The sequence below is a fragment of the Macrobrachium rosenbergii genome, chromosome 40, assembly GCF_040412425.1.
Source record: "Macrobrachium rosenbergii isolate ZJJX-2024 chromosome 40, ASM4041242v1, whole genome shotgun sequence".
Taxonomy (NCBI): domain Eukaryota; kingdom Metazoa; phylum Arthropoda; class Malacostraca; order Decapoda; family Palaemonidae; genus Macrobrachium; species Macrobrachium rosenbergii.
The window spans coordinates 5,176,058-5,191,354 of NC_089780.1; the positions used below are offsets into that span (position 1 = coordinate 5,176,058).

The 15,297-nt window shown below is 38.0% G+C and overlaps 1 protein-coding gene across 1 annotated transcript in view; it reads left to right on the top strand.

Annotated features, from left to right (window-relative positions):
- Positions 1 to 14,278, top strand: part of LOC136826054 (putative peptidyl-prolyl cis-trans isomerase dodo) — a 145,402-nt gene extending 131,124 nt beyond the window's left edge. The window contains exon 6 of the mRNA XM_067082949.1: positions 13,447 to 14,278. Coding sequence (XP_066939050.1) covers positions 13,447 to 13,611 — 165 coding nt within the window. The 3' untranslated portion in view covers positions 13,612 to 14,278. The remainder of the gene's footprint in view (positions 1 to 13,446) is intronic.
- Positions 14,279 to 15,297: the final 1,019 nt, after the last annotated feature.

The following is a 15,297-nucleotide window of genomic DNA, read 5'->3' on the forward strand; positions in this document are numbered from 1 at the left end:
AAATTATCAATTTAGATGGACTCCCAGTGTATACAGGTGGGTGGTTCTGTGGAATACTGCATAACAGAATTTGATCCTAGTATGAGCAGCTTATGAAGTAACAACAGCATGTCCAGCTAATGGATAAACATTACCCCTGCATTGTGATGCATCTCCCAATGCTGTACCCTTAACATGTGGTCTCATATAAATTAATAATAGTAATAAAAACCTGTGAAATAGCCTTGTATGGAATTAAGTAAATAATAGTAATACTATTACTTCTAGCACATTATTATATAAATTAATATTAATGATATTACTGTATGTACAATTGGGATACAAAATATTGCATCAGTTCCCTTAATGTTGTAGGCAAAAGGCACGGGTGCACGATGTGCCATGTTGACACTAACCGTTCCCGTCACTCGATTATGGGTTGCCCTATAGCATGACCCCATTCATGCACAAGGGTATTATGCAGGTAGTGTGTATCTTGGTAGCCGAGGTAAATAATATGCCATTTAAAGGAAGTAAAAATTATTATTTTTTTTTCATTTCTTTTAAGGACTATAGTTTCAAGTTTTTCTTTTGACTCGGCCTAGACTTTTTATTTTCAGTCTGAAGAGGGTTGTATTTTAATACTCAAAATTTGTGGGCCTATATGTGTTAAGTATACATAGTTAAAAAACAAAACTTTTTTATTACACTGTTTATTTATCATAATCAAAATATAGGATACTGAATATCAAAATATAAATGTTTGCCTAGGCCTTCTGATTCTTTCCTGATCTGTGAAAAACTAGGTATTATATGAATGCATATGATTTTTGTTGAAAGTCTTTGTGTGGTATTAGATTTTCATAATCAGTACAGTAATGTATTCTTTTGCAGTAGTTATGCAAATATATAATTGATAATTAGAGTACTGAATGGTATTCTGAGCCCGTATGCTTGAGGAATAAGTTATTCACTACTTGAGATTGTACTCCTCATGGTGAGGTAACCAGGAAAACAAAAATACAGGCTGTCCCCGGGTATTGTTGGGGGTTCTGTTGTGACAGCGTGACGATAAGCAAAAATCGCTGATAACCGAAAATCGCCATTTTTTATTTTCGCCACCGAAAATTGCAGATTTTCGTTGCTAGACAAGTGCCATAAAACCTGATTGCCAATAACCGGGGACTGCTTGCAATGTATTTCCATATATAATTAACATCAGCAGTGATTGGTAGATAATACTGATAGTGAATAAGAAGTCAAAATGAAACGAAAAATTTCATGCAGTGGGAAAAAATTATTAACAAAACTTCATTATGACAAATTCTTAAAGTAATTTGTATTTTTCCTAACATACAAACCTGAGGTCTTTACGTATGGGATTAACTTTCAGCGAGCTGGAAATCCAGCCGTTAAACTTTGCAAGAGGTCATGGTAACAGTTACCGATGGTAGGGGCAGAAGCACTGCCTACCAAGTTGGTGTACATTCAGTTCTAGGCAGTTTACCTTTTGCCCTAGGTAAGAGAATGAGGGGTGGTAAGAGGTGGGCCCTTAATATAAAGACCTCAGGTTTGTATGTTAGGGAAAAATAGAAATTACTTTAAAAATTTGTCATTTGTTCCTACACAAATACAAACCCTCGGTCTTTACATATGGGAGACTCACTTTTGGAGGTAGGATTCCGAGTAAATCTCTGAACTGACTGGCAGTTCGGCTCACCTGGGTACTCTCTTCCGGGTCATGAAAGAGCAAAGGAAGGAGACCATACCTCTGATCTATTGAACAAGAGAGATGTTCAATTGTCAGACTTCTAGGCATTTCAAATCAAAGGAATATAATATCCTTGAATCAAAAAGGTTTGGATGAACCCCCAGTGTCAGAGACTATAAAGCTAAGAATAACCAATTGGTTTGCTCATAGTCCCTCTCTCCCCTTCCTAGAGAGAAGGAAGGATTTGCATCTACTAATCCAAATAGAGCTAGATTATAGAAAGGATACTCAGCAAGTGACAGCTCATTCACTGTTCCTCTGCCCACTGGAAGAGAAGGACGACAGGAGAAAGGGAGGATGCCAGTCCCACACACACACACATTCTCCTTGTAGATGCACACCTTAGGCAAGATGCAACCTGTCCCTCAAGAGCTGGGGAACTGCATTACTTGTTGAGCATTCACCTTAGGATCCAAGGTAAAGGAGTCCAAGGACCTATGGGCAACATCCCAAGGTGAAAGGAGATGAAGTGATCTTCACGGTTACATTCCATCTCAGTACCCGATCGACAGGTTCTTCCTGAATGCAATGGACAGACCAATGCCCCTGGCCTCGAAAGATCTGGTCCAAAACGTACTGATGTCCACCAAGAAGTTTTGGGGTATGCTCATTTGACCATTTCACTAGTCAGAGAAATGACAATTTGGACACTGTTTCTCTGCCAACTCAAAGGTAACAAACGAGTCGTTGGCATTAGGTAAAATGTCTAGTCTTACTGAGGCAACATAGACGTCATAATGTCATTTGCACCACAGAACCATAGAAGTGGAATGATCCATCTCACTGATCACCTTCGAAACATGTAGAATGACGAAAGGCGTAAGCTTCCAGATGTAAATGGGTACCAAAGATGTCTTACTTTATTCAAAGGTGTGAGAAGACAGAACATAACAGCTCCAACTTCGGTAAGTCAGTAAAGAAGGACTATGATAAAGCTTCTTCAGAGGTTGAACAAATTTCCAGAAGTCAGGGTGCCAAGATCAACTGCCCTTATCTCCTGACTTCAGCAAATAATTGTTGTACTTACATCAATCTTGCTTGGGATGTCTGGTTGGACACTACTGAATGTTTTTCTGTCTGCTTGTGTACTTGCACTGCAATAGAACAGCTGAAAGGATGCTAGGACCTTTTGTTGACCATGGCACTATTGTGGTGTCTTTGCTATCACTCCGAGGAGTGTCTATCTTGGATCTTAGAGATTCTAAAAAGTCTAAAAAGAACTGTGCTTAAGTTCCAAGAAAGGAAGTGTAGGAGACTGCCGCCCTGGTCAATGTTCCGAAGAATGAAAAATCTCTGGAGGAGGATGGTGTAACCATGGCACAATGTTGATATCGTTGCTATCAAAGGAGTGCCTATTTGGACACTTAGACTCATGAAACTGTCTTGAGATCCACATAATACTCTCTCCTCGGGTTGTGGATCAACTGGTAAATACAGCAGCAGCAGTTACTGCTTATATCTCCCACTCCTCACAGGAGTGTAACTACATCAAGTCAAAAGAAATGGAGCTCTTAGACCACTTCTTGGCTGAGTAGGAACCAAAAACAAGTTGTCGGAACTTAGTTTGGAGGTATTGTTGATTTCCGACGAATCAGGCAAAACAACGGGAAGTTGTAAGCACAAGACTTGAATCATGGATGCGAAACTGAACTTGTCTGTCATACATCCATCATCCTGGAGTGTGTCCTGCTGACCACTGTGCTGGGTTTGCCCTGTGCACCCGCACCATCACTTGAGGAAATGATAGGACACTAGACCTCCCCTCCCCCCCCCACTTTTAACCTTCTTGCAAAAGTTTAACGGTCAGATTTCCAGCTAGCTAAAAGTTAATCCCATATCTAAAGACCTCGGGTATGTATTCGTGTAGGAACAAAAATGCTCTCAAGTATATTCAAAGAACAATACAGTGAAACCCCATATTCGGGGGGGATGCATACTGCACCCCCCCCCGCGCGAATAGTTAAAAGTCCGCAAATACTTAAAAACCCCTCTAAAAACATTTAGAACTGCCCATTTTGATAGTTTAAACAAGAAAAACCCTGTAAAAATGTTTATACCGGAGTATTTTAACCCTTTAACGCCGAAGCCCTATTTACAAAAACGTCTCCCGTATGCCGGCGGCGTTCGGTGAGTTAGCGCCGAAGCGGAAAAAAAGTTTTTTCAAAAATCACAGCACACTTAGTTTTTAAGATTAAGAGTTCATTTTGGCTCATTTTTTTTCATTGCCTGAAGTTTAGTATGCAACCATCAGAAATGAAAAAATATCATTATCATATATAAATATTGGAATATATGACAAAAAAAAAAAAAAACTTGTATATAATTGTATACAAATCGCTGTAAGCAAAACGGTTAAAGCTAATGAGTTAATTTTGTTTTAGTTGTATTGTACACTAAATTGCGATGATTTTGGTATATAACAAATTTTAAAACGATCAAAGCAACACAGAGAAAATATTATCACAAAATGATGCATGAATTAGTAACCCCTGGGCGTAAAAAATGTTTTTTTCAAAAATTCACCATAAATCGAAATATTGTGCTAGAGACTTCCCGTTTGTTGAAAAATGAAGCTAATTGATTGAATATTACTAGACTGTAAGTGATTTAGCTTACAATTGCAGTTTTCGACCATTTGGTCGAAAGTTAAAGTTGACCGAAAGTCGAATTTTTTCTATTTATCGTGATTTATATGGAAATATTTCAAAACTGATAAAAGCTACAACCATGAGTTATTTTTTGTTGTATTGTACATGAAATTGCGCACATTTTCATATATAAAACTTTATGTAACGACTAATATAAAACGGTGCAAATATTACGACAACGAGACGAAAAGAATTTCTGAGATGTTCGGCCGAGTTACCAAGCAGACGTAAGGAAAATGTTTTTAAAAAATTGACCATAAATCGAAATATTGTGCTAGAGACTTCCAATTTATTGCAAAATGAAGTTAAACGATTGAATATTACTAGAATGTAAGAGTTTTAGCTTACAATTGCGTTTTTACCATTTCGGTCGAGTTAAAGTTGACTGAAGGTTGAAATTTTGGCAGGTATCGTGATTTATGTGAAAATATTTCAAAACTGATAAAAGCTACAACCATGAGCTATTTTCTGTTGTATTCTACATGAAATTGCGCACATTTTCATATATAAAAGTTTATGTAATGACTAATGTAAACGATGCAAACATTACGACAACATGACGAAAGAATTTCTGAGATGTTGGCCGAGTTACGCAGCATGAGCGTAAGGAAATTTTTTTTTTTTTTTCAGAAATTCACCATAAATCGAAATATTGTGCTAGAGACTTCCAGTTTGTTGCAAAATGAAGGTACATGATTGAATATTACTAGAATGTAAGAGTTTTAGCTTATAATTGCGTTTTTACCATTTCGATTCGGGTTAAAGTTGACGAAGCTTGAAATTTTGGCAGTTATCGTGATTTATATGAAAATATTTCAAAACTGATAAAAGCTACAACCATGAGTTATTTTCTGTTGTATTCTACATGAAATTGCGCACATGTCCATATATAAAACTTTATGTAACGACTAATATAAAACAGTGCAAACATTACGACACCGTGATTGAAAGAATTTCTGGCACGGACGAAGGAAAAAGTTTTTTCAAAAAATTCACCTTAAATCGAAATATTGTGCTAGAGACTTCCAATTGGTTGCAAAATGAAGGTAAATGATTGAATATTACTAGAATGTAAGAGTTTTAGCTTACAATTACGTTTTTTTACCATTTCGGTCGAGTCAAAGTTGACCGAAGGTTGAAATTTTGGCAGTTATCGTGGTTTATATGAAAATATTTCCAAACTGATAAAAGCTACAACCATGGGTTGTATGTTGCTGTATTGTACATGAAATTGCGCACATTTTCATATATAAAACTTTATGTAACGGCTAATATAGAGCAGTGCAAAAATTACGACAAAATGACGAAAAGAATTTATGAAATTTTCGGCTAAGTTACCGCCGTGCGTGCATTTAAAAAAAGTTTTTCAAAAATTCACCATAAATCGAAATATTGTGCTAGAGACTTCCAATTTGTTGCAAAATGAAGGTACATGATTGAATATTACTAGAATGTAAGAGTTTTAGCTTACATTTGCGTTTTTCGACCATTTCGGTCGAGTCAAAGTTGACCGAAGGTTGACATTTTCTGGGAATAAAGGGTAGATATGTTCCACAGAGAAACCCGCGAATGTGTGAGTCCACGAATCGTGAGAACGCGAATACGGGGGGGTTTACTGTAACATCAGAAGATAAGTCAGTAGATCCTTTCGATCTTCTTCTTTATCTTCAGCTTTTCCCATCTTTATATGGGGTCGCTGTTTGTTATTAGTCTTCTCCATCTTCTGCGATCATGCACCATTACCTCACTCACGTTCTCCTGCATGTCCCTGTTAACTGTCTCTCTCCATCCCATTCTTGGTCTACCTCTCCTTCTTGTTCCAGGCACTTCCATATTCATGGTTCTTTTATATACAGAATCCTCCTCTCTTCTCATAACATGTCCAAACCATTGTAATCGTCTCTGTTGCAGCTTCTTTGATATTTCTGTAACTTTCACCGTCCCTCTTATGAAGTCATTCCTTATCCTGTCTCTTCTTGTCACTCCACACATCCAACGCAGCATTCTCATTTCTGCCACTTCCATCTTTCTCTCTTGTGCTTTCTTCATAGGCCATGTTTCACAACTGTACATCAACGCAGGTCTGACAATGCTCTTGTACATTTTTCCCTTCATCTTTACATTAAATCTTTTGTCACATAACACACCTGATGTTTTCCTCCAATTGCACCAAGCTGATTGTATTCTGTGATTCTCTTCTTCCTCCATCCCTCCACAATCAGTGACACACGACCCAAGGTACTTAAAGGATGTAGCTCTTTTTACTTCTGCCTGCTCTAAGTTGATGCTTCCCTCTTGGTCTCCTCCATTCATCCACATATATTCCATTTTTGCTCTGCTTATCTTTAGGCCTCTGTCCTCCAATGCACTTCTTCACAACTCCAATTTCCTGTCTGCTTCTTCCTTACTGGTGGTCACTAGCACTATGTCATCTGCAAAGAGTACACTCCAAGGTACCTGATCTTTCACTCCAGACACTATCACATCCATTACCATATCAAAAATATAGGGACTCATGGCAGAACCTTGGTGGAGTCCAACTTTCACCTCAAACTTGTCTGTTATTCCCACTGAGCTTCTTACCTGTGTTGTTGCTTCTCTATACATATCATTTACAATCCTCACATGTTTTTCTGAGACACCTTTTTCCTTCATGCACCTCCACACTTCTTGCCTAGGCACTTGATCATATGCTTTCTCAAGATCTATAAATACAAGATGTAGTTCCTTTCCTTTTTCTCTATATTTTTCCATTACTTGTCGCAATACAAAGATGGCATCTGTTGTCCCTTTTCCTGGTATGAACCCAAACTGTTCGTCACTTATAGATGTTTCAACCCTTAGCCTTGCCTCTATTATTCTTTCATAGATTTTCATGGTATGTGCCATCAGCTTTATGCCCCGATAGTTGGCACAATCTTGGATGTCCCCTTTTTCTTTGTAAATGGGGACTAGCAGGCTGTTTCTCCAGTCGTCAGGTATCTTCTCCTGCTGGTAGATCTTATTGAACAAGTCCCACAAGATGTCAGTTCCCTCCTCTCCTAAGCACCTCCACACCTCGACTGGTATTCCATCTGGTCCCACTGCTTTACCTTTCTTCATTTTACTTAGTGCCCGCCTCACTTCTCTCCAACTAATCCTGGGAACTTCTCTTTCATTTGCTACTCCATCCTCAATGATATTCCTGGGATTTTCTGCATTTAAAAGATTTTCAAAATACTCTCTCCATCTTTTGTTAGAACCTTACCATTTCCATCTTTAATTTGCTTAATGTGTGTGAGGTCTTTTGTTGCTTTGTCTCTAGCTTTGGCTATCCTGTGGATGTTTCTTTGGCCCTCCGGTGTGTCAACATTCTCATACAAATCATTAAAAGCAGCAGCCTTGGCTCTAGCAACTTGTTGTTTTGCAACTTTCTTTGCTTCTTTTGATATTTGCTCATTTTATTCTGTTTTGTGTTTATCATAGTTCTTATGGGATTCTTTCTTTTTCTTGATCTTGTCTTGTGTGTCTTTATTCCACCACCAGCTTTCTCTATCTTTTGGGGGACCTTTGCCTGATGTTTTGCCTAAAATTTCCTCCCCATGCCTTAGGATCACATTGCTGTTAAACTCTCACCAATCATTTACATTATCTTCCAACTTTATTTCTCTCAGAACATTCTCCTTAAACCTAGATCTCAACTCCACATTTTCTGCCTTTTCTAGCTCCCACCTTTCGATCATAATTAAAGAACTACTGCAGTAAATTGTTTTTTTCCATATATACAACAATAGTGGTTATTCAAGTCTGTTTCAGTTCATGAATGCTCTTTACATCCTAATATTTAGTGTAACCCCCAGTGAACCAATATCTCCATTCACATATGCCATTACCTTTCACTCTAGGCTATGTGACCCCCATTAAACCATTCATTTGTAAAAACAATACATTCCCCCATCAAGTCTCATGGCACACTGATCCCCCTCTGTCTTATGCTTAGCTACTACAGTTGCCATAAGCAATTTCTGGACCACTGAAGTGATAGGAACATCTTTCCCGCTAAATTCATCCAAATTGTATGGGGCTCAATATTAATACTCATATGAGTTAACCTGTCCATCTCTCAAAACCTGTTATAGATCCTCAGATGATCATGCCTGTCCATTAAGGGTTAAAGTGTTTAGGATGATAGTTTAAGGTATATTTGGTGTTTGAACATTAAAATAGGCAGTGATAAGCATTTTAGTTTAAGGTATATTTGGTGTTTGAACTATTTAAATACTTATAAGCATTTTTAGAGGGGGGGGGATAACAACATATTGTGGATTTCACTTTTCGCAGGTGGTTATGGTCTCTAACCCCCGCAAATATGGGGGACATATAGTTGACCCTCGCCTGTTCATAGTTCAGGATTCATGGCTTCACCTATTCGCAGATTTTTCTGTGGAACCTATCTCCAAGTTATTCGTGGATTTTTTCGTAGAGCAATAATATTTTCATATTATTTTTGTGACTAAATACTGTACAGTACTGTACGTAAACATTTTTTTTTATAAAATAATTAACAGTACTAATTTTCAAATATGAAGTTTAATAATATTGTATTAAATAAGATTTAAGTAATAATACACAATAATAATAATACTGTACAATACTATACCTGTAATACCACTGTAATAAGTACTACATGTACTGTAATTTTCAAATATTAATAATAAGATTATTGAGATTAAATAATAATAATAATAATAATAATAAAATTAAATCATATGGGTACTCACCAGTGATGAATATCGATCAAAGATGATGATGATGATGAAGCAGCTGTACAGTCCGATGAATGAAGATGAAGATATGACTGCACAGCAAAGCGGAGGAGTTACATCTTTGGGAGTGCCTCTTCCCCTTCTTTAGGGACTTGGGGAGGCACTTCTTGAGGTGCTTGGGGAGACACTTCCTCAGGCACTGGGGAAGGCTGTGGAGGGTCCTTCTTCATCCATTTGATACACATGGTGATAGGCAGTTGCTTTCACTGCTGCTTCATGCTGACGAGGGCATGATTATAGGGCGCCATTGCCACATCAAGGGCATTTGAACACTTCATGGAGCGCTCTATATAAGGATCCCATGCTGAAATTGCCTCCTTCAACGCCTTGGTCATCCTCATAAATTGGGACAGACTTACAAAGACAGGCCCTCATCCTCCTCTGTGTCTCCTGTCTCCTAAACCTGGCGTGTCTTCTTCCTTGCTGGCAGACTTTGTCAGTTCTTCCAAATCCTGGTCCATTAGAGGGTCAGAGTGTGCATCAATGAGGGTGCCTACTTCATCCTTGGTGATGTCATCGAAACCTCCACCAAGCAACCTCACCAATTCACTGCCTTATCAGTGGCCAAATAATGAATTTCTTTGGGAAAGAAGCCCCTATAATCATGCACACACTCTGGCCACAACTTCTTCCAGCTGGCATTCTGGGTCTCCATCTTCATGTCCTTCAGTGATTGGTCGATGACGGTCAGACATGGCTATCATGAATTTACGCCAGTAGTCCTTCAGCGTAAATTCACTTTCAGAGTCCATTGCATTCACAAGGTGGTTGAGGGAGTTCCGAGTGTAGAGTGCCTTGAAGGCACAGATCACGCCCTGGTCCATAAGCTGGAGGAGAGAGTTGGTGTTGAGAGGGAGGAACTCGAGCTGGACTTTCTCGTAATAAAGATCCACAGGGTGGCCACCAGTAATATCCATAATCAGCAACACCTTGAACTCCATGTCCAAGTTGTTGCCTAACTTTAGGGATGAAGCTCTGAATGAACCAGTTAGATGTAAGGACTTTGGTGATCCAGGCCTTGGGGTTGTGCATCCAAAACACAGGGAGCACCCCTTGTTCTTATTCTTGAGGGCCATGGGGTTTGCAGCCTTGTAAATGAGGCTTGGTTTCAGCATGAAGCCAGCAGCATTGCTACACATGTTAAGGGTAACCCTATCCTTCTGGGCCTTGAACCCAGAGGCTCTGGCTTCGTTCTTCATGATGTATGTCTGGGAAGGCATCTTCTTCCAGAACAAGCCTGTCTCATCGAAATTGAACACCTGTTCTGGACGGTAGCCCTTGTCCCTGATGATTTTCTTGAAGGTCTCGGGATATTTCGCAGCCGCTTCCGTGTCTGCTGATGCTGCTTCCTCATGCAGAGAAACACTCGAGTTTGAACCGCCTCTGAAACTGGTGGAACCACCCCTTGCTGGCCTGAAAACCTTGAGGAGCTGACGATGGTCTTGTCTGTGGCTCTTCCTCTTCTTATACTTCTTCTTCTGCGGGTTCGTCGAAGCCTTAGAAGTCTGCTTCCCCTGCGTCATCACTTTCCTCTACATCGCCACCTTCCCTTACAGTCGAAAACTGCTGGTATAGTTGTTGTGCCTTCTCGCAGATATATTGCCGTCAAGGGGGATGTTCTTCCGGCAGTCCTTTATCCAGTATGCCAATGCAAATTCCATCTTGACAATTGTTTTATCACACATTGTCAAAACTGTTTTTGCACTACCAAAGAAGCTAGCACTCATGGCCTTTCTTATCTCCACCTCTTTCTTCTTGATGTAGCATACGGTGCTTAGGCTATTTGCCAGAAGTCATAGAAGGAGCAGGGCATTTAGGAGGCATCTTAGGGCACGATTAAAAGAAACACACAAAGAAAAACAACACACAAAGTACAGATACTCAGTTACACGGTCGTACAGCATAGGTCTACGCAGTGAACTGGCAGAGATGCGGGCTCCCAGAGCCCATCTCCGCGAAACAAAGTTTTGGGGGTACAGCCAATCAGTGCCAAGGAAAATGAATGGCACTCCTGGATTGGCTGCTTTGCAAACGACAGCCAGTACCATGTTGAGTAGTATTGCGCCTTGGGTATACAGCATCCCAAGATGCATTTTGTTTCGCTAAAGCTTTGCGGATCGCTTGGCTTGGGTAGAACATTTTTTAAGAAAAAAAATGTGTTACTGATATTTTGCTGTGTTTAACATATTACAGGGTTGTAATATTTGAAAATTAGTAAACCTTTTTTTTAATCATAAAAAAATGTATTTAGTCACAAAAATATAATATGAAAATAGAATGGCTGATGGTTCCTGAGACGTAAACATAGTCCCATCGTTCTACAAACTACCTACATATTTTAGATATGCTGTACTATGATCCTGAAACACTTTATTATCATTTCAAAATCATCTTACAACATAGCAAAATATCTACAAAATGCACAGTACAGTAAACCCCCCGTATTCGCAGGGGATGCATGCCACACCCTCCCCCCCACGAATAGCTAAAATCCACGAATACTTAAAACCCCTCAAAAAACACTTAGAACTGCCCATTTTGATAGTTTAAACACAAGAAAAACCCTGTAAAAGTGCTTATACCTGAGTATTTTAATAGCCTTGTCACAAAAAGTGCATTTATTCATAAAAATTATATGAAAATACAGTAATTAGTGAATATTTCTCAGCGAAAAATACTGCAAATGGGTGAATGGGTAGATATGTTCCACAGAGAAACCTGCGAATGTGTGAGTCCGCAAATCGTGAGAACGCGAATACGGAGGGTTTACTGTATGTGCAGAATGTGTGTGTTGTTATGCACACCAGTACCCTGTATAGTAAACCCCCATATTCGTGGGGGATGTGCACCCCACCTGCCCATGAATAGCAAAAATCTGCGAATACGTAAAACCCCTCAAAAAACACTTAGAACTGCCTATTTTGATAGTTCAAACACAAAAAAAAATCTCTAAAAATGCTTGTACCTGAGCATTTTAATAGTTTTATCACAAAAAGTGCATTTAGTCATGAAAATATGAAAATACAGTAGTTAGTGAATATTTCGCAGTGAAAAATACCGCAAATGGACGAATTTTACACGAATAATGTGTATATACGTTCCACAGAGAAATATGAAGTTCAACAAAAAAAAATCCAAATTTTCTGAAAAAGTACTATCATAAGAAAGCAAACGATAGTAATTTGCCGAGTAAGATAGTTAATAACAACAAAAAGAAAAAAGAAATAAATGTTTTTGAATACACTGAATTACCAAGTTCAACAGCATTTCCAGCTCAGAGTGAAGGATACTTTATACAAAAGGTTATGGTTTGCATACCTAGAAAAAATTTACCATATTTGCCAGCGTATTAGACACTTTTTTTATATGAATTAAAAAACTGCCCTGCGTCCAATGCAGCAGTATTACAAATATTAGACAGTGCTGTAGGCTAGGCTACGCCTAGCCTGTGGTGAGCATACTGGATAGGCACAAAAATTGTTGCTAATATTAAAACATTGATAAACAAGCTTAATTATTACAGTAAATGGTGTTCCTGAAATAAAGTATGAAATCATATGTAAATTTACATTCACCTTTAAAGGAAAATAAATGAAATTTACCATAAACAACGTTTGTGTTATCACGAGAGGCCACCAGGGAGGTGATATGATTATCTGCACATCCACTTATTGCAAATGGCTGACAGGCTAACTGCTGACATATTGTAAGGAATTTTTTGTAAGTTTGTTATTTATAAAAAAATATTGAAAACCAGCTGAATTATCAGTCAGTTATCACAAACTTCCAAAAAATTGCTTACTATACGGTGGCAGTTAGCCTGTCAGCTTTTTGCTTTGAGTAGAAGTAGAGTAAACAAAATTATAGCGCAGCCCTGGTGGCCTGTCGCGGTAACACATATACATTGTTTATTTATGGTAAATTTCATTTAGTTTCCTTTAAAGGTGAGTGTAAATTTAAATATGATTTCATACTTTATTACAGTGTACTCTCACAATATTGTATTTCATGCAGAATTTTACATATTTTCCTACAAAATCACTTTAAAATATCTTTCAATGAATGCATAATGAATCATACTAAAATTGTTTTTTCCACAAAATATCCTTGTAAAATAGGGGTGCGTCTTATGCAAGGTTGCATCCTATAAGCCGGCAAATACGGTAATTATTGGAAAATTTGTCATTTTTGGTGAAATCATATCATGCATGTAGTTGATAAAATTGGATCCTCTCTTTTACAGGTCTCAGACTGTAGCTCAGCTAAGCGAGGTGGTGACCTTGGACTGTTTGGTAGAGGTGCAATGCAGAAGCCATTTGAAGAAGCTGCATTTGCTTTAAAAGTAGGAGAGCTAAGTCAGATTGTTGATACAGATTCTGGAGTTCATATCATCCTACGAACAGCATAAATCTGGACATCGTACATGCCCTCTTACTACACACGATCCCAGTAGCTGTTCAGTGTTAATGCATTAACTGTTAACCAGTTATTAACCTGATGGTCTTGTTACTGATTCTAATTGTGGATATTCATGTAAGAAGTTTTTGTGGTTGCAGAGTGGCAGTGTATTGTATATCCAGTGTTTGATCACTGTAATATTTCATTTCAGTATCTTCTAGGCCATGTACTGCAGTAAATGTTTTAGTTATACTGAAGTACTCTACTGAATTATAAGCCATAGCTTGAGACCATTATATCATCTCAATTCTTATACATCTCAAGATTCATTTAGTACCATAAGGTATTTCACAAATATAAATGTTGATGAGGCCACGTTCATTGTTCTTTATAGGTAATTCTTCTTAAAGTACATAGTTTGTTATGACTGATGGAGTTGTTGTTGGATGGATAGATATGTACTTGTAGTTGTAATGTGTGGAAAATGTCTGATTTTGATTTACATTTCATTCCAGGTAATTTAATATTTGTTATTTATTTTTCAACTTCATTCTTGGTATAGATTTTGGAAAGCTATTAGTTCCCTGTAAGTACCTTTCTCACTCATGAGAAAAGAAAATTTTTGTAACTTACTATTTATTTTCTTGGCAGTATTAAAATTAAGACAATGACAAAAATGTAATTTTTTTTTTTTTTCCCTTACAGTGATTATAGTATTAATATGGGATGGTTGTTGAAACTTTGACAAGAGAGATTGTACTTTTCCGCAAGTTATGGTATAGTTTTATGTATTCTTTCGAAATTTACGTGAAGTGGAAGTGCGTATTATTTAGAAGAAGGATATTGTCTTGTGTTTGTATTTAGTAATGAAAAGTGTTGTTTTGTGTATTTAATTGCAGGTATACGTGTAATAGTGCTTAACAACCGGCGTCGGTTGTTTGTCAGTAGTTAGTCGAACATTTGGTGTTGGTCGGCGACGGTTGTGAGAGCAGTCTCGTCACAGCCTTGGTGCAGTGTAGTTCTAACTAGTGGGCACTCAAGAAGAGGGAATGCAGCCATAGTTGTCAGTGCCTCCAAGTCCATTTAAATATTCCCTTTCATCTTAAAGTTCATTTGGGGAGATTTCCTTTAGGAGATATGCATGCCTAAAGGAAAGGAGAATTACTTGAGGTGTGCTTTGGATGAGAGTTACAAAGTAGAGACTGTGCTCATGCCAATCTCATTCTAATTTAAGCTAGGATTGTTAAATGCACCATTTGAACTAACAGTAAGTTTATATTGTTTACTTATTTGAATAATATACACAATGCAATGCAGTGTTTTAAGTGCAATTTGGAAGAGCATATGAGTGAAGTAACCTGGATGTTGTAGTATAAGACTTAGGCTACGATTAGGTTAGTATGTTTCAAATCGTTTACGCTGTACGATAACACTTACGATTTGAAATGCTCTACTTATTCTGAATGAGTTGGAATAATGATCACCTGTTTTTATTAAGGGACACATTCATTAGGTTTATATCACATTTGGTATTGGATATTTCTGCCTGATGATTGGTCCTGCTGCCTGCCCTTTAAACATTAAGAAAAGTAACTTATTGGTCTGGTAAGACTGTTTATCCATGATTGCATCTGTAATGAATAAGAGGTCTATTTATAGGAAATTTATGTGCCTTTACTCATCTGATGATGGTAAA